The sequence below is a fragment of the Hipposideros armiger genome, unplaced genomic scaffold (assembly GCF_001890085.2).
Source record: "Hipposideros armiger isolate ML-2016 unplaced genomic scaffold, ASM189008v1 scaffold_1576, whole genome shotgun sequence".
NCBI lineage: Eukaryota > Metazoa > Chordata > Mammalia > Chiroptera > Hipposideridae > Hipposideros > Hipposideros armiger.
The window spans coordinates 150,319-170,832 of NW_017732926.1; the positions used below are offsets into that span (position 1 = coordinate 150,319).

Sequence of the window (20,514 nt, forward strand, 5' to 3'; positions counted from 1 at the left end):
AGGGCTCCTAAAGCCCTTGTAAATTGGTGCTACAAGAAGTGAGGTTCTCATTACAGTTGGTGTGAGAGAAATAGTGTTTGTTCATAAAGTCCTGGCTCACAGAAATGTGGTTCGGGGAGAGAAAGGATGAAAGGGTAAGGCTGAGGCGCCTTTGATTTCTGGTGGCCACGTGGTCACCCATGGATGGAGCTGCAGCTGGTTGTGCTCAGTTACTACAGGTAAATTTGCCAATGGAATTTAGAGATGAATTCTCTCTTGGGGACCTGGTTCATGGGAAGTATAAGGACGTGTAAACTAATAAGAAAAAGGTAAAATATTCCACCCTTTGGTTATCGTTACCTGTAATAGCTACAATGAAATTAAAAGAGAGTGCTGGGTTAGACCTTGATGCTGGACCAAGCTCAGATTTCAGTGAGTCTGAGCTTCAGCTCAACAGCTACCACCCACGGTGAAAATTGTGCAGGGAGAACAGAAAGCCACCTCTAAGACCTGTGGTCACCAAGAAGGTAGTCAATATGGGGGAAGGGCAAAACCAAGCAACTACAGAAGCCAGAGGATATCTTGTAAAGGCATTGTTTCATTTTGTCATTTGGTTTCACCAGCTTCCTGAACAACCTTACTGAAATGGGTTGTAAGAGTAACCAATGTGTTTCTGCTTTCAAGGCTGCAGAGTGAGTGGGAGAGCATGGTTAGGTTGAGATAAGACCCACAGCTCCCTGTGGAACCATCACAGTTTTGATCCAGACGCACGGGAGGTGACTCCTAAGGGAACGGTCAGCCTGGTGGACTGAATAAAGGCAACTGTAAGGTCTGTTTACCCTGAGAAGGGGGACTGCCCATCTCCTCCTATCAATGCCAAGTGGAACACCCCAGATGAAGCAGCTGATGGGCTCTGTTTGCAAACTGTATGATGTATGCAAGCTTTATGATGACCAGGATATTCACCCAGTAAATATCCAGTTACCCAGGTCATGGTAAATGTGTGGTTCGGGGGCCCTGTTGCATGGGCACCCTGTGTAATGTTACTGCTACAAAACTGAAGGACAACTCAAGAAGACTTACAGAATTTTCTCACCCTACTTTCCCTCATGGGTCTTACCGGTACTAATAATATTAGGTTAATTAACAAGAAAATGAGGAAAGGCAGAGGAGAGAATCAAGAGACTAGTCTTGGCAGGGTGGATATTTTTAAATGATTATTAAGAAATAAGGTGAGGGCCGGCTGAGGGGCGCGTTGGTTAAGAACTGACTTGGGGGCCGGCCAAGTGGTGCAATGGTTAAGAACTGGCTTGGGACGCTAGAGGGCCCCGGTTCGGATCCCACATGTGAGGGCCAGTGACACTGCCCTGTACAAAAAAAAAAAAAAAAAACAGCTCAACCTGGAGCTGGGCTGCGGTGAGTTGCCGGCGCGATGGCATAGGCTGCAGCCTCTGTGGCAGTGGGTTGCCATGGGCTACCATATGTAGCCAGTAACCAGCGTGAGCGGCCGTCCAGAGACCGGCGACTGATCTGCCTCGCCCGGGAAGACCGCAATGATGGTGCCATCTTGGGCCAGTGAAGCAACATCCTCCACAACTAGACTGAAGAACAAAAAACAGCAACAACTTGTCTGTTCCCCTTCCCCCAATTCCCCAGCACTGTTACCCTCCCCCAACTCCCCAATAAAATCTTAAAAAAAAAAGAAATAAGGCAAATTTAGCAAATATTGATAGGAGTGAGACAAAGAGGAAGCACTAATGATGAGCGATGTTGAGCATATTTACATGTGCTTATTGGTCATTTGTGTATCTCCTTTGGAGAAACGTCCATTCAAGCCCTTTGCCCATTTTTGAATCAAGTTGTTTGTTTTCTTGTTGTTGAATTTTAGGAGTTCTGTATATATTCTGGATCTTAATCCCTCATCAGAGACATGGTTTGCAAACAGTTTCTTCCATTCTGTGGGTTGCCTTTTTACTCAGTGGATAGTATCTTTTACACTTGATCGTAGCCAAAAGGCCGAGAAGCGATGGATAGTATCTTTTGATATACAAAATTTAAAAATTTTTGTGAAGTCAAATTTGTCTATTTTTTCTTTTATTACCTGTGTCTTTAATGTCATATCCAAGAAATAATTGCCAAATCCATTGTGGTGAAGCTTTTGTCCTATGTTTTCGTCAAAGAGTTTAATTGTTTTAGGTCTTACATTTAGGTCCATAATCCATTTTGAGTTAATTTTTGTATGTGGTGTTAGATAAGGACTCAATTTCATTCTTTTCACGTGATTATCCAGTTTTCCTGGGACCATTTGTTATTCTTTCTCCATTGAATGGTCTGGCACCTTTGTCAAAAATCGTTTGACTATAGATCCAGCCGAGTGGCTCAGTTGGCTAAGAGTTGGCTTAAGATCGCAAGCTCTGAGCAACAGGGTCGCCGGTTCGATTCCCACATGGGCCAGTGACGCTGCGCCCGAGATGAGCTGTCGCTGAGCTGCCAACAGGTGGCAGGATGGCTCAGCTGGTGTAACAACAAGATTGCCTGTTCCATGGTCGGCTACGCCCACCTGCAACTAAGACTGAACTTGGCACCTTGTTTGTGGGCTCTCTATTCTATTCCATTGGTCTATATGTATGTCTGTTTGCCAGTACCAAACTGTTTTGATTACTGTAGTGTTGTGGTAAGTTTTGAAATCAGGAAGTACGAGTCCTTCAGTTTTGTTTTTCTTTTTCAACATTGTTTTGGCTATTTAGGGTCCTTCGAGATTTCATATGAATTTTAGGCTGGGTTTTTCTATTCTGCAAAAAATGTCATTGGAATTTTAATAGGGATTGCATTAAATCTGTAGCTTGCTTTGGGTGGTATTGACATTATAACAAGTTGCCATAAGCTGTGTGTCAGCTGCTCCAGTAAACGTGCACAGCTGTCTGCCACATGGCTGGGGTTGTGGGTTGGGTAGCTGCTACTGTGCTAAAGATGAAATTTGCCACAATTTATTGTTCAAGCCATCCCCTGGATGTTGTAAGCCTTCAGAGTTCTATAATAGTTTATCAGACAGATCCTGACAATACAGCTGTTATCCAGGTGGGGAGACAGATTCCTGGTGCTTCCTACTCCACCACCTTCCCAGAATGCTCTCTGGCCCAAGGCCTTTTGCAGAAGGTGGGTAAAATGGTCAGGGAGTGAAGAAGTTCCTAGGACTTCTTGATAAAGGAGCCCCATGCACTGTGGTACCAAACCCCACTGGTGAAGCCCTGACTGGGGCTGCAATTAGATTGAGAGAACATAGAAATATAAGAATCGGTAAGATTATGAAAGGTGGAATATTTATTTATTTGTTTATTTATTTTTTATTGATAATTTTAGGTGTACAAAACAATGCAATAGTTATACTTTTCACCTGAAAGGTGGAATATTTAAATAGGCTTTATGTAAAGAAGTTTTGTCTCCTTTACCTAATGTTTTACATAAATGGATATTACTGTATGTCCTACTGGGGAACACTTCCCCTACCTAGTATTATAAAACCGAAATCTGTGAATGAAGACCTAATAGAGACGACAGTTAGGAATGTGAGGGTTGATGGAATTTGGGTAAAAGTTAGTAGGGAAGTGATACGTTTGAGCAGGCTTTATGTGAAGTGGTCGTGTCTCTTTTACTTGATTTTTGGGGATGAATATTTCCCTACCTAGTTTTGTAAAACAGACTTTGTAAATCTGCCCATCAAGCCACATTAATTGGACATGGCTAAATGGGAACCTGTTTGCCTGAGTGATTGCCTGAGCCCAAGCGGGTGGGGACAGATTCTCTGCGATACCCAGCTGGTGTGGAGTGTGGACTGGGGCTGATGGCAACACTCCGTGAGCATCTCCCAGTCACGAATACTGGGACTTTGGACAAGAGAGTTTCTATTTGAGGGTGTTCACTACCTTGCTATCAGACATAAATTGAAGCTACTCCTATGACTGAAAGACATAAAATGATCTTTAAACCTGAAATACCCAGTGTCTTGGGTGATGTCAGAGAAATGCTTAATGGGTATTGCAGTGCCTAGAAGGGTTCAATAATGAAATGGAAATGGTTTATATAGGGCCATGCTGCCTGGGGAATGCAAGGAGATACTCACGAGCAGGGAGCCTCTTTTCCCCTAGGACCGATCTTGGAATGGTGTGAGGAGCTGCTGGATTCTATTGTCCCTCAGACGGTGCCCTATAAATAGCTTTCGACTGACCAACAAAGAGCTGCTTGGTTTGTGGATGGCAGTTCCACAGAAAATGGACAGCATCCTATTTGGAAGGCCACCACTCTGATCGAAGAAGATAAAAACAACATGCTCAGTGGGCTGAATTGCATTGTTTTCCCAGCACTGATGGAATAATTGAACAGTGGTAAAATTCCCTATATTTTGGTTTCTACCAACTCATGGGTAGTGGCCAATGGCCTGGCCATCTGATCAGGCAGGAGGACAATGGAAACTTGGTCTATTAAAGGGATGTCAGTATGGTGCACAGCCCATGTGGAGATCCCTGTGGGAATTTGAGGGGTGCATTCAAATAGGGCATGTTGAGGCCCATCCAAAGAACTGTTTTCAGGTTTGGAATCATCAAGCAGATATCTCTGTGTGTGCTCACTTGAGGTGGACCCTGGACCCATGAAATAAGAAGACATAAAGACTGCATGTAACTATGTGGCGGATTCCCTGGGGGAACAGCTTTAATCATAGTGGGTGAGTCAGACTGATGCTGGTGGCCCTAGGGGGCTAAAACGGTTCCTGATGGGAACAGACACTGACTCTGGGCTGGGCTTTGCTTACCCAGGGGTAGATGCAAATACTCAGAAGCTATTCAAAAACAAGAACAGAAGATATTGCACCAATTTGGATGGCCAGTCACCATTTCTTCAGACCAACGACCACACTTTTATAGCCCCTAATGACCAACCGTGGGCAGAGAGATATCCTCCTTGGAGTTTATCTCTGGTAGAGAATTGGAATGGGCAATCAAAACATTGGTCACCTAAAATGGAAGGAGATAAAGGCCTGAAGAGCTGGCTTACACACTTTTATGAGTGTGTTCTCAAACTCAACATGACCATGAGTGGGACAAAAGGAGTTTCCCCCTGGAGAGATTCCTCTGTTTTTCTGGTGGATCTGGGGAGAGGGGGTGAGGAATTACGCTGGTAAGACATTGCAGTTATTCCTAAGGGAAGAGGATGCTGGTATAATGACCCAATATTTTTCTTTATTTTCCATATCACCTCAATTTTTTTCCCTACCTGATGCAGTGGTCATATGACCAGGGCTGCAAATGCAAGGGCCTGAAATGGCAATGGTTCCTAAATAAGAGGCTACCAGTATATTTTAAACCTTATGTGAGAATGGCCTGATGGGTCAGGATGTGCCTTCACCCCACCTTCCGAAATTGGTGTTAACACTGAAGGCATCTGTATGCCTGGTGGTAAAGACAGCCCACTAGGTCTGCACCTGTGTAACCTCGCCCTATGTGAGTGGGAGTGCACTGAGGGGGAGGCACTTGCTAGACTACTATTGTTGCCTGCACGCTACCCCAGCACAACAGCCGACCCCAATGTCCGTTCCGAAGGTGTAAGAGCTTGGCTTTTAATGGAGAGAAGGAGGAATAGCAACAAAGGGGAAAGTAATGAATAAATGGGTTATGTAACGAGGGAAAGCCAATATTCTATGAACACCTCAAAAGTAGCTCAGAGCAAGAGGTGGTATCGTCTCTTATCTCAATTATAGCAGATTCCTGAAAGAGTAAAGCCATGTGTTTGCTGAGACTGCTCCTGCTTCTGCAACCTGACAAGATTGAATGGAAGCCTGCAAACCTGAGTGGCCCCATTCTGGGGGCTATTTTCATATGACATGATGAAGGACTGAAATCATATGACATGATGAAGGACTGAAATGATTATTAAATGATGGACTGTGTGGGATTCTAGTAACATGCCAGTATCTTTTGAGTTGTATATTGTTTTGCTGCAAGGGTTCTGTGGCCAGAGACCAGGGGATGAGTTGTGAGATAATAGAAAAAATATATATTGGTCTCTGCCCCGGGTTCCTGGCACAGAGCTCCTAAAACCGTTGTAATTTCCTAAGTGATAAGAGCACCTTTTGTTTTAATATTTGATTTCCCTGACACAGGGCTCCTAAATTCCTTGGAATCTCCTGGATGATAGAGGCCAGTCTTTTGATCTAATGCAGTGACTCTCAGTGGGCTCCTAATATCTCCTGAATGGGGGCGGGTCCCCGGAAAGACCATGATTAGAAGCTTGGAACTTTCAGCCACACCACCCATTCTCCAGAGAGGGGAGAAGGGCGGGGATTGAGTTAATAATTGATCATGCCTATGTTTGGAGAACTCTGGGTGGGCGACATCTACATGCCAGGAGAGTGGCATGCCCCAACTCCACAGGGACAAAAGCGCTTGTGCTTGGGACCCTTCCAGATCTTACCTGATGTATCTCTTCATCTGGCTGTTTATCTGAATCTTTTATTATATAATAAACTGGTAAACATAAGTATATTTCCCTGAGTTCTCTGACCTGTTCTAACAAATAATCAGGGGGTGGGCGTGGTCATGGGAACCTACAATTTGTAGCCGAGTCAGCAGAAGTTTTGGGTATCCTGGGACCCGCTAATTGCTCTTGGCTTCCGAAGTGGGGGCAGTCTCATGGGACTGAGCCCTGAATTTGTGGGATCTGTGCTAATTCTAGTGTCAGAATTGAATTGCAGGACACCCAGCTGGTGTCACAGAGAAGTACTTGGTGGGGGAGGAAACCCAGACATCTGATGCCAGAAGTGTTGTGAGTGTGGTAGGAGTGAGAGAGTAGAAAAGACACACCCAGCGGGAGAACTGTGAGTTTTCAGTCTTCATTACACATGGGATCCAATACAGACTGAACTGTTTCTCCCCCACTCCAGGACCTCAGGATGTGACTGTATTTGGAGACTAGGCCTTTACAGAGGTGATTAAGGTAAAATGAGGCCATTAGAGTGGGTCCTGATCCGGTCTTACTGGTGTCCTTTTAAGAGGAGATGTGGGGGCCGGCCAAGTGGCGCGATGGTTAAGAACTGGCTTGGGACACCAGAGGGCCCCGGTTCAGATCCCACATATGAGGGCCAGTGACACTGCCCTCTACAGCTAAGATGCTGAACAACAGCTCAACCTGGAGCTGGGCTGCGGTGAGTTGCCGGCGCGATGGCATAGGCTGCAGCCTCTGTGGCAGTGGGTTGCCATGGGCTACCGTGTGTAGCCAGCAGCCAGCATGAGCGGCCAGCAGCCACAGTGAGCAGCCGTCCAGAAGCCAGCTACTGATCTGCCTCGCCCAGGAAGAGCGCAATGATGGTGCCAACTTGGGCCAGTGAAGCAACGTCCTCCACAACTAGACTGAAGAACAAAAGGACAGCAACTTGTCTGTTCCCCTTCCCCCAATTCCCCAGCACTGTTCCCAATTCCCCAATAAAAATCTTTTTTTTTTTAAAAAGAAGAGATGTGGGTCTCTTGCTATAGTGGAAACAAGGAACCTCGTCTTGGAGCAAAGACCAGGGATCGTTTTAAGAAAATGGCAGACAAACCCGACACAGGGGAAGTTGCCAGCTTCGATAAGGTCAAACTGAAGAAGATGGAGATGCAGGAGAACATCCTGCCAACCAAAGAGACCATTGAGCAGGAGAGGGGGAGTGAAATTTCTTAAGAACCTTGAGGACTCCCCACTCCTGTCATCTTGGAAACTCCAGTCATGATGTGGAGAAAGAGCCACCTGCATGGTGGACATGAGCGACAAGCTGCACTGTGAACGCGGGCACTCTGTGCCCATGCCATCAGCCTGTGAATCTCTGAGGGGACCCCCGCCTGCAATAAGACTGCCAAATTCTCTGGTTTGTACTGGGACATTGTAGAAAATTATTTGTATGATTAATGAAAATAAAACACCTCGTGGCAAACAAAGAAACAAAAAACCCCAAAAAACCCAGGAGATGTGGACACACACAGAGGCATTTGAGCTGCATGGGCACAGAGGAAAGACCATGTGAGGATACAGGGAGAAAGCAGCTACCTGAAAGCGAGGAGAGAGGCCTTGAAATGGCTGGAGAAATCAACCTTGCCTGCACCTTGATCTTGGACTTCCAGCCTTCAGAACTTGTGAGAAAATAATTTCTGTTGTTTAAGTCACCCAGTCTGTGGTAGTTTGTTATGGCAACCCAGAGGACTAATGCAAACACACCTGGGGTCCTGTGGCTGCCCTGCTCCAGAGACAGAGCTGTATCACTCACACCCACTCACCTGCCCCTCGCCAGGAACGCCCCCCCTCCCCCACCCCTCTCCATCCCATTCCTCTAGATTCTTCTCCAGCTCCCGGGCCTCCTAGCCCTGGGCTCCCGGCGTGGCGCGGAGGAGGTGAGGCGCGGCTCTGCGGTCCCCAAGTCTCTGCCTCGGGGATCTGCTCCCCCTGCGCTCCTGACACACCGCAGGCACTCGAGTTCCTGCGTGGATGTTATTGGGTTACAAATGTCTCGTACCTGCGGAGAAAAGGCGCGGTCCGGGGCAGCCCCTGGGTCTAGGATTCAGAGATGTCAGAACCCAACCACGGTCGGTGTAAGGAGGCCGAGACCCGCGCAGTCCAGGTAGTTGGGGGAATGAACACGGGGACCACGGACGCCACCCTCGCACACGCGGGGGACACTGGCCAAGACCTGCGGGGGGCTCCGGGACCCCGCGGAGAAGAGAAGCATCCTAGCCTCCTGCGCCTGGAACTACCCCCATGCTTTGCCTGCCGCCAGGTGTAGGGTCTCTGGAAAGGGCTGCTGGGGGAGCGGAGGACCGGGAGCCCCCTTTACTAGGGGGGGTCTGTTTAGTCTGAGAAAGCAGAAGCGAGCGGTGCCTGGAGGAGTCCCAACGGAACCGGCATCAGGGAAGAGAATCTTGTGGCCGCCGCTATGGGAAGTGAAGCCAAGGGGCACGGCCGGGGCTCGTCGCCGCCGCCCCCCACCCGGCCACGCCCCGAGATTGCAAAAGGGTCTCTGGGTTCCGGCGGGAGACCGGGGGGCCTGGCCCGCCCCTTCTCGCTGGATGTCCGAAGATTGGGCCATTTCTCGGACCAAGCCGTCAGCGCTCAGTGGGGTGCGTCTGCCACACCCGACGAGGGAGGAGCTTCCCGCACAGCTTGGCGCCAGGACCAGACCAGTCCCCGACCCCGAAAGGCGGGCGCGCGGACTGGGAGTCCCGGGAGATCCCAGCACCTCTGGGCCCTCCGCTGGACGCCGCCGTCCCCTTACTCCGTGCTGCCCAAGGTGCTGGACCCTGGTGCAGCCCCCAGTCCTTCTCTCCTAACCTGCTCCTGGTTCCCCCGCCCCAGCCTCTCCGAGCTTCTCCCCCAGGTCCCCAGGGCGGCTCCGGTCAGGCCCTCGAGCCCCGCGGCTGCCTAGGCAGGAGCGTGCCATGCTCCGGCTCCTGGTGCTGCTGCTCCCGCTGCTCCCACCGCCAGCGCGAGCCCCAGAGCCCTCCCCGCAGGACGTGAGCCTGGGCGTGGTGAGTGCAGGGTCCGCCGGCTCCGGGGATTTTCGGGGACTGGGAGAGGAAAGCCGGTGCCTGATTCCTAGGTCAGGCTGGGGGCTGATTCAAATGTTCAAAGAGTGACTAGGGATGGGGTTTGGGGACCTGGATTCTTGGATCTGTCAGGTCTGGAGCCCAGATTTGAAGATCTGGAAAGGGACTGGGGTGAGGAGGTAGGAATCAAGACTGTTGGGGCCAGATGAAGTGTGACAAACCCAGAGCTGGAGGGCCAGGACCTTGAGGGGGAAACAGGCAGGCACCTGGGGCTGGGGTCCTGGGTTCCCAGTGCCTGGCCAGAGGTGGAGCTTCCAGGATGTTGGCGGGAAGGTAGAGTCCCATCCCTCTGACCCTTCCCGCTTTACCTGTTCCCTCCTATGGTCCAGGACTGGCTGACCCGCTATGGCTACCTGCCGCCACCCCACCCAGCCCAGGCCCAACTACAGAGCCCTGCAATGCTGCGGGATGCCATCAAGGTCATGCAGAGGTTTGCCCAGCTGCCTGAAACGGGTCTCCTGGGTAGGTGGTCCCCACCCCCTCCCCAGCCCTGCCTCTGCACCCAGTCTAACCATTAGCCAGCTGTTCTTAAGCCTCAGCATGCACTTGGATCATGGGAGCTATGAATATGCTGATCTCAGGTCCCAATCCAGGAGGTTCTCAGGCATTCCCCTTTCAATACGTGAGAATCTCTTACATGCGAAGCCAATTCAGGCTCCAGCTGTGAGCAAAGTAGATAAGGTCCCTGCTCTCATGTGGCTGACATCCTAGACAGAGACAGACACATTCTAGAGATCAAGAACAGAAATATGCAAGATATTTTCAGAGAGTGATGAGTGTTTTGAAGAAAATAAAATGCTAATGGTATTGAGGGGCTGGTCTTGTCAGGTCAGCCTCCTCTGAAAGGTGTCCTATGAGTTGAGAGGAGCTCCTATGACACAAAGAACTCACAGGACACAAAGGGGAGGAGCCAGCCATGGGAAGATGTGGGAGAAGAGTGTACCAGGCCCCTCCGAAGGTCCTGTGCACCTGTGATGAGAGGGAACTAAGGAGCTAAGCAAGTGCCTGATGGTGGAGGGGGCTTGCAAGGTGTTTGGTTTTAATTCCAAGCACAGTAAGAAACCATTGAGGGTTTGAAGGAAGGAGGCAACTTGGTCTGTTTTGAAGTTTTACGCTTCCTCTGGTTCCTGATGGAGACTGGAGGATGGGGAGCACCGAGGCCAGGAAGGAGACATTGCAGAATCCAGGCAAGGGATGATGGTGGCCTGGAGTAGGATGGTGGGGGTTGGGGGGTGTTGTGTGTGATAAGAAGTGTGCACATTTTGGAGGTAGAGCTGAGAGGCTCCTCTGTTGGGCTAAATGGGGAAGAAGAGAGAGTTGGCGAGATCCTGGCTAGCTATGAGGCAAGACACCGTCTTTCCCTGTCTTGTGTACTGCCCAGCAGTATCTGGCAACTCCATATGCTCAGTTACTCTTTGTGACTTCAACCAATGAGGCGAGGTTTGACCTTCCTTTGAAGATGAGAAGACTTACAGGAATTGAGTGAGCTGAGCTGGAAAAGGAGATTCCAGGCAGCTCTAACCCATAAGGGGGTGGCTTGTCACAGGAGACCAGAGACCCAGGTGGCCTGGGTACTTTGGGCTTTTTCTGGACATGATGGGGACTTGGGAGCTAGGGTGTAGGGTGTGGGCAACCTCCCAGGGGGTTCCAGCCTCAAAAAGAGGAGTTCTTACTGTACTCCCAGGGTTTCTTTCTCAAATGCAACCATCAGGGCTCAGGGAAGTGGGACCCCAAGATCCCCCCGTGAGAAACTGAGCACCACCTAGAGGTAGCCAATCCTTCAGGGCCAGGTGCAGAGGGTGACGTCGTCCAGAAACCCAGTGTCATAATTTGGTATGAAATGGCTTCCAGAATCAGACTTCCTGGGTTCAAATCCAAGCTGTGGGGCAAGTTTCTATTTTTTTTTCCTATCTCTAAGTAACATTTTTTTTAAGGTTTTATTGGGGAATCGGGGAGGAGGAACAGTGTTGGGGAATTGGAGAAGGGGAACAACCAGGTTGTTGTCCTTCAATCTTAGTTGTGGAGGGCGCAGCTAGCTCAGCTCCAAGTCCAGTCGCCATCCGGCCGCCTGTCAGCGGCTTGCAGCCACTCAGCTCAAGTTGCCGTGTTCAATCTTAGTTGCGGGTGGGCGTAGCCTACCATCTCACGCGGGAGTCAAACCTGCAACCTTGTTGTTAGGAGCATGTACTCTCACCAGCTGAACCATCCTGCCACCTGTTGGCAGCTCAGTGGCAGCACCCAGCTGCTCAGAGACCGTGCTCTTAACCAACTGAGCCACTTGGCCAGCCCTGTGGGGCAAGTCTCTTAACGTCTCTGAACTTCAGTTTTCCCATGTAGAAAGGTAGCTGGTACCATGATTAGGGCAGGTTGTCCTTCTGATCGCGTTCCCCCAACCTCTTCCACAGACTCACTGACAATGGCCACCATGCGTAAGCGCCGCTGCTCCCTGCCCGATGTGCTGGGGGTGGCGGGACTTGTTAGGCGGCGCCGCCGGCGCCGGTATGCTCTGAGTGGCAGCATGTGGAAGAAGCGAACCCTGACGTGGAGGTAGGTCCCGGTGCCCACCCCACCCTGGGCCTGCCTGTTGGGCCCCAGCTTCTGTAGCCCTGGGTACCCTTCCTCTCCATTCCTCTCTCCCCAGGGTACAGTCCTTCCCCCAGAGCTCACCATTGAAGCAGGAGGTTGTGAGGACCATCATGCACCATGCCCTGACCACCTGGGGTATTGAGTCAGGCCTCACATTCGAGGAGATGTATTCTCAGGACCCGAGAGAGCCTGACATCCTCATCGACTTTGCCCGGGCCTACCACCAGGACAGTTACCCCTTTGATGGGCAGGGGGGCACCCTAGCCCATGCCTTCTTCCCCGGGGAGCATTCCATCTCTGGGGATACTCATTTCGACGATGAGGAGATCTGGACTTATGGGTCAAAAGGTACAATGTCCCCTCTTCTGAGAGGTCCTCTTCCCAGGTCTATCTGTCCTTAAAAATTAGATTTAAATTACATGGATTGATGCTGTATCAGTTGGGCTTTTCCAGAGAAAAAGAACTAATAGGATGTGTGTGCATGTGTGTGTGTGTGTGTGTATTAACTGATTTATTTTAAGGAATTAGCGCATGAGATTGTGGAAACTGGTAAGTCCAAAATCTATAGAGCAGGCCCGCAGGCTGGAAGTTCGGGTGAGAGTTGATGTTGCAATCTTGAGTCTAAAAACTCAGGTGGGATTTTCATGCTGCAGTCTTGAGGCAGATTTCCTTCTCGGTTTTTTGCTCTTAAGGCCTTCAACTGATTAGATGAGGCCCACCCCGGTATGGAGAGTAATCTGCTTTACTTACAGTCAACTGATTGTAGATGTTAATCACATCTACAAAATAACCTCCACAGCAACATTTAGGCTAGTGTTTGACCAAGCAACTGGGCTCCATAGTCTGGCCAACCTGACACAGAAAATTCCATCACAGGGGCCTGTCAGGTGCCCAGATCCAAGCTGGGGCTGAGGATTAAAGAGGCAAAAACACAGCTCTGTCCAGGAGCTGAGTCATAAGAGTAATTGCCACACACAGTGACATAAGTACTGGGAATCACAACAGGGAAGTCCTTGAACCTGTGGTTGTTCAGAGAAAAGACCAAGCTGAGGTTTTTGGTTGAGCGGGGCTTCCCAGAAGCAGTGACTCTGACTGTTTATTACACACACACACACACACACACACACACACACACACACACAGTGCCAGATAGCGCACAAGGTCCTGCTCACTTAGAGTACACAAGGCGGGGGTGGGGGACACATAAGAAGTTCAAGCTGATGAGCTAGGTGAGTTCAGGGTAGTCAGGGTGTCAGGTATGGGAGCTCCAGGGTAAGAAATGGCCTGGGACATTTGGGGCTGGAAGGCAAAAGTATGGTGTTGGGAAGGGAACCATAGAGAGAGGACTGATGGTAAGTTTCACACCACAAAGGGCCTTGGAGAGCACAGGAAGGGTCTGGATGGTAGAACTCTGAAGATAGTAGGAGACATGGAAGGTTTTGCATTCTAGAAATACTCCTGGCTGCAGTGCAGGGCAGGATAGGGGCAGGGAAGCTGGAAGTTGCTGCAGGGTCCAGGTAAGAGATGGTAGTGGGTGATGGTGTGTGTGTGTGTGTGTGTGTGTGTGTGTGTGTGTGTGTGTGTGTGTGGCAGGGGTGAGTTCAGGTGGAGGCGTGTGTTTGCAGTGCTTCCGGCGGTCAGTGAACCTGGTGCATCCGTGGTTAAGTATCTAGCTCTAGAACTTGGACTCCTCTGACTTAGGTCAGGTCCCCCCAGAAGTGAAGCTTGAGATGGAAATTCTTGTGCTAGCAGTTTCTCAGGGGAAAGGGAAGCAGGAGAGGACTGGGAAAGAAGCTGAGCAAGGATGTGGTCTCAGCTCCAGAGGAGCCTGACCCCACAGGCTCAGAGAGAATTTGGGCGAGGCACAGAGCGCATCCACAATCGTGAGGCTGTGTAACACAGCATTTCAGGACGCGGGCATGAAGCGGAGCTCAAGGCCGGGCTCCTCCGCTTGCTTAACTTCAATGTGCTCCGTTTTTTCAATTGAGAAATGGGAATAATAATAGTACCTGCCGGTAGTGTGGATTTGTGGATTAAATAATTCACCTCCTGCTCTCCGCACAGAGCCTGGCACAGAGCAGTGCTCCATTCATTACCAGCTGCTATCAGGGATGGGCCTGGTGGAAGATTTAAAAGACTGTACTGGGGGTTGGTAAGATTCCCGGTGAAGGTCAGTGGTAGAGAGTCCCAGAGTAAAGGGGATGGCATCATCCCAAAGGGGAGGAGGAATAAAAAGAATCGGAGAAAGAACAGGCTGAAAGGTGATCAAGAACAAGAGTGAAAGTGGTCAGCAGTGGGCAGGGTGGCGAACCAGTCCAGTAAGCTCCATGGGCTTGGATTTGGTCATTTGGGGGCGAAGTGACCTTAGTGCCTGTAGGCTTCGTGCCTGGGGGAAGAATCCAGACCACAGTGGGGTGAGAAGTGAGAGGAGCTGAGGAAATGAAGACTGAATTAGACCACTGACCAAAGAACTTGCTGGGGCTGGAGAGGGGTGTGGTTGGGGGATATCTTAGGATGAGGAAGTCTTCAGCACTCAGGGATGTTAGATGAGCCAATAGAAAGAAAGAGATGGAGGATGGATAGATGGACGGATGGATGGACAAATGGATGGACGGAAACATGGATGGATGCAGGGATGGATGGATGGGTGGGGCATTGTTCTCATCCTGGAGGAGGTGAGCCAGGCAGGGTTCCCAAGCAGGGCAGGGCAAGAGACAGGGGGGTGAAGCTATCTGTCCTGGGTGCACAGGAAGTTACAGATTACATAGAGCGGTCTGTCTTGTTGAAATAGGAAACACATTTGTCAGCATTTGTCCTCAAGAGTTGGGGGCTGGAGCTGGGTGGTGGCTTGAGGGGCTGTGGGCCTGGGTTTGAAATTGAGTGCAGACGCAAAGGAGCTGCCTGCTGAGGCCCAGGGCAAGGAGGACCTCCACAGACTGATTTCGTGGGGCTGGATCTGCACAGTTGTATAATTTCTTCCAGATGCATAGCGTGAGAAGGGTGCAAAGAAGGGCTGTGGCCAAAGGAAAGGAAACGCAGGGAAGGGGGTGGTGAGATCTACTTGATTAAGACACCAAACTTCCTCCAATTTCTCAGAAAAAGGACTCAGAGAAGCTCTGTCATTTAACTTGATCTCTCTGTGCCTCAGTTTTCTGGTCCGTAAAATGGGGTTGGAGGTAGAGGTTTTGTGAGAAGTAAATGAGGACAAGTGTTTGCTCCTCCTTTTATGACTTAATCGCGCATTTCATTCTTAGATTCTTATCTAGTGGCCTTAGGTGGCTGAGAGAAAGTTGCTTTTCAGTTTACCAGGTCACTTCCAAAAAACTCCCCTTTCAACACTGCTGACCCTAGTTAGAGATGTCCATGAAGTGGATCGACGTCTGGGAAAGCCATGCCTCCAAAAAGGGGCGGCTTGCCCTTTTTGCTTTCTCAGACTTTTCTGGCCTCTCACCTGCTGGAGCAGGAGCCAGCAGGCTGCTTGTGGATGGATGGATTCGACCAGCTACTGGGAGTGTAAAGAGGCTCCCTTCTGGCGCCTGGGCTGGATCCCCAAGGAAGAGGCCTCTGTATTCAGAGAGGCTGATAGTGAGGCTGGGCGCCCGGGCCAGCAGGCTGTGGTCAGAGAGTGCCTGCGGAAGCTTCAAGTTCTAAGGAGATGGATGAAGGCTGCAGGGGTGGGGAGGAGAGGCCAGGACCCCAGGGAGGTGGTGAGGGGTGGAGGCTGTGGGATGGGAAGATGGGGGAGGGGGTAGATTGAGAGAATGTGGGCACTGGAGGGGTGGGGATGGAAGGAGGAGGAGGAGGAGGGAAGGACCCTGGGGATGGGAGTGGGCTAAAGGTCTTGGCAGCAGAGGCCAAGGAGACTCAGCAACATTCCTTGAGGGTGGGAGTGGGAAGGGTGGGGAGGGGTGGGGACCTCTGACCACAGGCTGGAACTGGGAAGGGGAAAACTCCAAGGGCTGGTGTGTCCTCAAGAAAACTGCATGCACCCCTGGGATCCTGCTTTCCCCCAGTGTTTCTGTATACAGTCCCCCCTTCCTGGGGATAGGGGCTACGTCAGTGTAAGGTCACCCCTTCCTCTGTCCAGAATGTCTCCTCCTACCCTTTCCCTCACATGTTCTATGGATCTTTTTAGCCTGGTATCTCACTGTCTAGCACAGCCAAACAAAAATATTTACAGAGTAAGTGTATGCATACAGGAGGGATGAATAGCTCAGTAAGGGGTCTGGGCAGAAGAGGCTGTAGCCACTCCTGAAGGGTCTCCTGGCTGTTCACCAGCAGGCTCCACTTCCAGGGGCTTCCTGGCTGCCCCCTTTCCTGGTTTCGGGGGGGGGGGCACAGCTCCAGCCCACTCTCCCTTCCTTCCCAGATGGTGAGGGGACTGACCTGTTTGCTGTGGCTGTTCATGAGTTTGGTCACGCCCTGGGCCTGGGCCACTCCTCAGCGCCTGACTCCATCATGAGACCCTTTTACCAGGGCCCGGTGGGCAACCCCACCAAGTATCGCCTGTCCCAGGATGACCGTGAAGGCCTGCAGCAGCTCTACGGTACAGGGAGTGGCAGGGGGCTCACCCTGTGGCCTCTGCAGCAGGGTCAGGGAACCTCGTCTCTTTGATTCTCTCTCTACAGGGAAAGCGCCCCAAACCCCACATGATGAGCCCACAAGGAAACCCCTGCCTCCTCCTTCCCCACCCCCAAACAGGTGAGTCCCTCACCAGTTGTGTGATCTTGGGTGAGTTCCCTAGCCGTGGTGTCCTCCTCAGTGAGATGGGCGTGGTAAGAGTCCCTGCCTCATAGGACTGAGTCTGCCCCGGGGAACAGAGGATGGAGCTAGGCTGCAATCACAGGCCTGCGATGGGGGACCCAGCCCCCTCCATGAAGCAAAGAGGAAGAGCCCTGATCCCTTTCTCCTTGCCTCTCCCTTCCTCCCCAGCCCCTCCCTCCCTGTTCCTGATCGATGTGCTGGCAACTTTGATGCCATCGCCAACATCCGTGGGGAAACCTTCTTCTTCAAAGGTGAGTCACTTTGGATCTCCCCTGACCCCATAGAGTTAGTTGGCTTCCTATACCCACTTAGGGTGACCCATGGGGCCTGTGGGGTTTCCCTGGATGCAGGACTTTCATTGAAGGGGTGAAGGGGTGGGAGAGTTGGGTATGGAAGGTGGTGGCAGAAAAGTCCTGGATCAGCCCAGTCATCTTAGAGCCGCTGCACTCTTGATTTCCAGATGGACCTCTCCCACCCAGGTGTTGTAGAGGGGACCCAGCACTGTGTCTCAGCCACACACCCTGGGGGATGAGACCTTTTGCCATGTCATGCCCCATGCCCACCCCTTTTTCCCCCCACAGGCCCCTGGTTCTGGCGACTCCAGCCCTCGGGACAGCTTGTGTCCCATCGGCCTGCCCGGCTCCACCGCTTCTGGGAGGGGCTGCCCGCCCAGGTGAAGGTAATCCAGGCCGCGTACTCCAGGCACCGAGATGGCCGAATTCTCCTCTTCAGTGGTGAGTGGGGCCCGGGGCGGTGCAGGCGGGGCTTGGGGAGCAGCTGCTCACTAAGCCGCTTCCCTGCAGGCTCCCAGTTCTGGGTGTTCCAGGACCGGCAGCTGGAGGGCGCCGCACGACCGCTGGCCGAGCTGGGGCTGCCCCAGGGGGAAGAGGTGGATGCTGTGTTCTCGTGGCCGCTGAACGGAAAGACCTACCTGGTCCGGGGCCAGCGCTACTGGCGGTATGACGACGCGGCGGCGCGCCCTGACCCCGGCTACCCGCGCGACTTGAGTCTCTGGGAGGGGGCTCCTCAGGCCCCAGACGACGTCACTGTCAGTAACACAGGTAGGAGAGCGCGCAGGGAGGGTCTGAGGCCCCGGGACTGCAAGCTACTGGCCCTGGGGGATGGGACTAGGGGCCATCCTGAGGGGGTTACTGGGAGCACTCGGGAGGGGCGGGGTTTGGGGCAGCCTGGGATAGCCTGGACCAGTCCCTCGGCGTCTCCTTCCGCCCCGCAGGTGATACCTACTTCGTTAAGGGCACCCACTACTGGCGATTTCCCAAGGGCAGCGTCAAGGCCGAGCCTGACTCCCCGCAACCCATGGGCCCCCAGTGGCTGGACTGCCCGGCTCCCAGTGCTGGCCCTCGCTCCCCCAAGACCCCCAAAGTGACTCTCAAGCCAGGAGTCTGCGATTGTCAGTGCGAGATCAACCAGGCCACGGGGCGGCCGTCGGTGCCCCAACTGCTGCCCCTTCTGCCCCTGCTTGTGGGGAGCATCATCTACAGCTGAGCGGGGTCAGGCGCTACATGGAGCGGCCTGGGTCTCCCACCGCGGGCCTGTGGGGAGTTGTGATCGCTGCCTGGCCCCATCCGCTGTTCCCAGGGGCGGGTTCAGAGCGGTTGGGGCTGGGCTGAAGCCTGTGAAGCTAAGACCAGGAGATGGAGACAGGGACAAAGGCTGTCCTTTGAACTGAGAACAGGAAGTGTTCAGCTTCGCCTACCCGCCACCCCACCGCCAGAAACGCTCCCCCACCGCTCCTTCCCCCCTCGCAGGACTTTCGTTTTCCCGGAATAGCTGGCTTTTCTGGAGAGCAGCAGGCTGACTGCCTGTATCCTTCGCTGAGCCTGGCAACAGTGGCTCAGTCTGTTTGGGTCTTTAGAGAACAGGCCTGACTGGGAGACTGAACCCCAGCCCCTTACCCCCCAGTGCTCTGAATTTTCCTGAAGTTCTTCACCCTGCCCTCTTCCACCGTGTCCCAGTCAACACCACATGGGTGGGGACATGGGACCAGCAGGGAGACCATCCCTGAGCACTAGTGCTGCAGGTCTGGGTGACACCAGTCGCCATGAGGGCGGCCTTCTCTAATCCGGCCTGTGGACTTACTTGCTGGTCACCACCACCCTAGACCCAAACCTGCTCCTATTCAGTAGGACACCCTCCTATCCCTAAAAACCAATTCCCATCTACACACTGGAGTGTCTGTGGTTCCCTCAAGGACTCCATGGGTCACCTCAATGCTGGTGGAAAGACAGTGAACTGAGTACTTTCTAATCTGGGGTCACTACCTCCTCAGCACTCCTAGGTAACAGGTGGGTGGAACCTGGGCCACCTCATTCACACCCCCCCCCCCCCCACCACACTCTTCACAGACTTCAGGATCTAAAACTGCCTCTGGAACTGTGCTTCCAGAATGTTCCACATCAGAATCACCTAGGGACTTCAAAATGCAGATCCCGTGCAGTCGCCTGAATCATGAAACAGGGTGCACCCAGGACTCTGCATTTGAACAAGCTGGGGGGTCAGTCAGGTGGCCCGATGGGCAAGGGGGCTGGGCCAGCAGCTCCCTTCTCTGTCTAGTGGGTTTTCTGTGTCTCTGCCTTGTTTTCCCAGGAGCCACACAGAGCCAAGCTGATGGCCTTGGTTGAGAGGGGTAACCCCATGGGTAGAGTCACTCGGTGGCCACTTCTTGAGTTGCCATCCAGCCTCAGGCCCCACAAAGCTGCATGGAGCCAAGACTGTGAGCTGTAGTCTCAGGGAGCAGGGAGGGTGCCGCCATTAGGACAAGTAGAGACCGTTATGAGAGCAATAACCAGGCATTTTCAACCAGCCTGTGACTTGAGAATTCTAAGCCACCAAAAAAACCCATCTGGGCCTCCGTCAGGATCTCTTTGAAATATGAGGAAGGGGGAACTTGTATTTTAAACACTTATCAGTCCCTCTCACGAGGACAATAACAATGACTGGAGAGAAAATCCTTCATTTCTTCTGAGCACGATGGATCTTTTGTAGCAGGAACTTGACAAACCTGAATAGCTCTACTTTGCAGAGTTGGAATCCAGAGTTGGTGGGTGGCAGGGGATGGAAGGAGAATGAGATGGCAGAGAGAGAGGAACTCAAAAATTGGTTGGGGGAACCCAGAGGAGGGGTGTCCAATGTAAATTTGAGGCTGCTTTCAGTGCTACATGGAAACTTTCCAGCCTTTGTTTACTAAGTCTACTATGCAAAATATCATGTCAAATTGATTCATATATATATATATAATTTTTTTTTTTAGCTGAGCCATCCTGCCACCTGTTGGCAGCTCAGTGGCTGCTCAGTTCGGGCCGGGACTTGAACTGCTGTTGCTCAGAGCTCAAACTCTTGAGCGAGCTCTTAACCAGCTGAGCCACTCGGCCAGCCACCATATTATTTTTAAAATGGTACAGTCCCATAATCAAAATTTAATACTTTTGTACTTCAAAGGACACCATCAAAAAGTAAAAAGAGGTGTGTGCAAGCTCCACTCCAGGGGAACAATGGTCCCAAAAACCTCCAGCTCCTGTGCCAAAGGCACTCAGTTCAGTCCTTC

The 20,514-nt window shown here is 51.8% G+C and overlaps 1 protein-coding gene, 1 long non-coding RNA gene and 1 pseudogene across 3 annotated transcripts in view; all 3 read left to right on the top strand.

Moving 5' to 3' along the window:
- The window catches only part of LOC109377828 (uncharacterized), a 12,016-nt gene extending 6,408 nt beyond the window's left edge, over positions 1-5,608 (top strand). The window contains exon 2 of the long non-coding RNA XR_002122939.1: positions 4,125-5,608. This is a non-coding gene — a long non-coding RNA (uncharacterized LOC109377828). The remainder of the gene's footprint in view (positions 1-4,124) is intronic.
- Positions 5,609-7,492: 1,884 nt separating this feature from the next.
- Positions 7,493-7,923, top strand: LOC109377827 (thymosin beta-10 pseudogene; annotated as a pseudogene).
- A 58-nt stretch (positions 7,924-7,981) lies between these two features.
- On the top strand, positions 7,982-20,260 carry MMP25 (matrix metallopeptidase 25). Of its 2 annotated transcripts, XM_019634289.1 has the most exons (10): positions 7,982-9,521; positions 9,929-10,061; positions 12,005-12,146; positions 12,241-12,533; positions 16,555-16,731; positions 16,814-16,886; positions 17,118-17,200; positions 17,531-17,683; positions 17,753-18,010; positions 18,184-20,260. In XM_019634289.1, the coding sequence occupies exons 1-10, from the start codon at positions 9,432-9,434 to the stop codon at positions 18,453-18,455; spliced, it is 1,674 nt and encodes a 557-aa protein (XP_019489834.1). In that variant the 5' UTR covers positions 7,982-9,431; the 3' UTR covers positions 18,456-20,260. The 2 variants fall into 2 exon arrangements, with proteins under 2 accessions (XP_019489834.1, XP_019489835.1); XM_019634290.1 differs by lacking the exon at positions 16,555-16,731.
- Positions 20,261-20,514: the final 254 nt, after the last annotated feature.

Excerpts from the sequence above, each read along its gene's own strand:
- MMP25 (XM_019634289.1), top strand. The coding sequence starts at position 9,432 with ATGCTCCGGCTCCTGGTGCTGCTGCTCCCGCTGCTCCCACCGCCAGCG. Across the intron at positions 12,147-12,240 it reads AAGCGAACCCTGACGTGGAG|GGTACAGTCCTTCCCCCAGA; the intron begins GTAGGTCCCGGT and ends CTCTCTCCCCAG. Across the intron at positions 17,684-17,752 it reads CCGAATTCTCCTCTTCAGTG|GCTCCCAGTTCTGGGTGTTC; the intron begins GTGAGTGGGGCC and ends GCTTCCCTGCAG.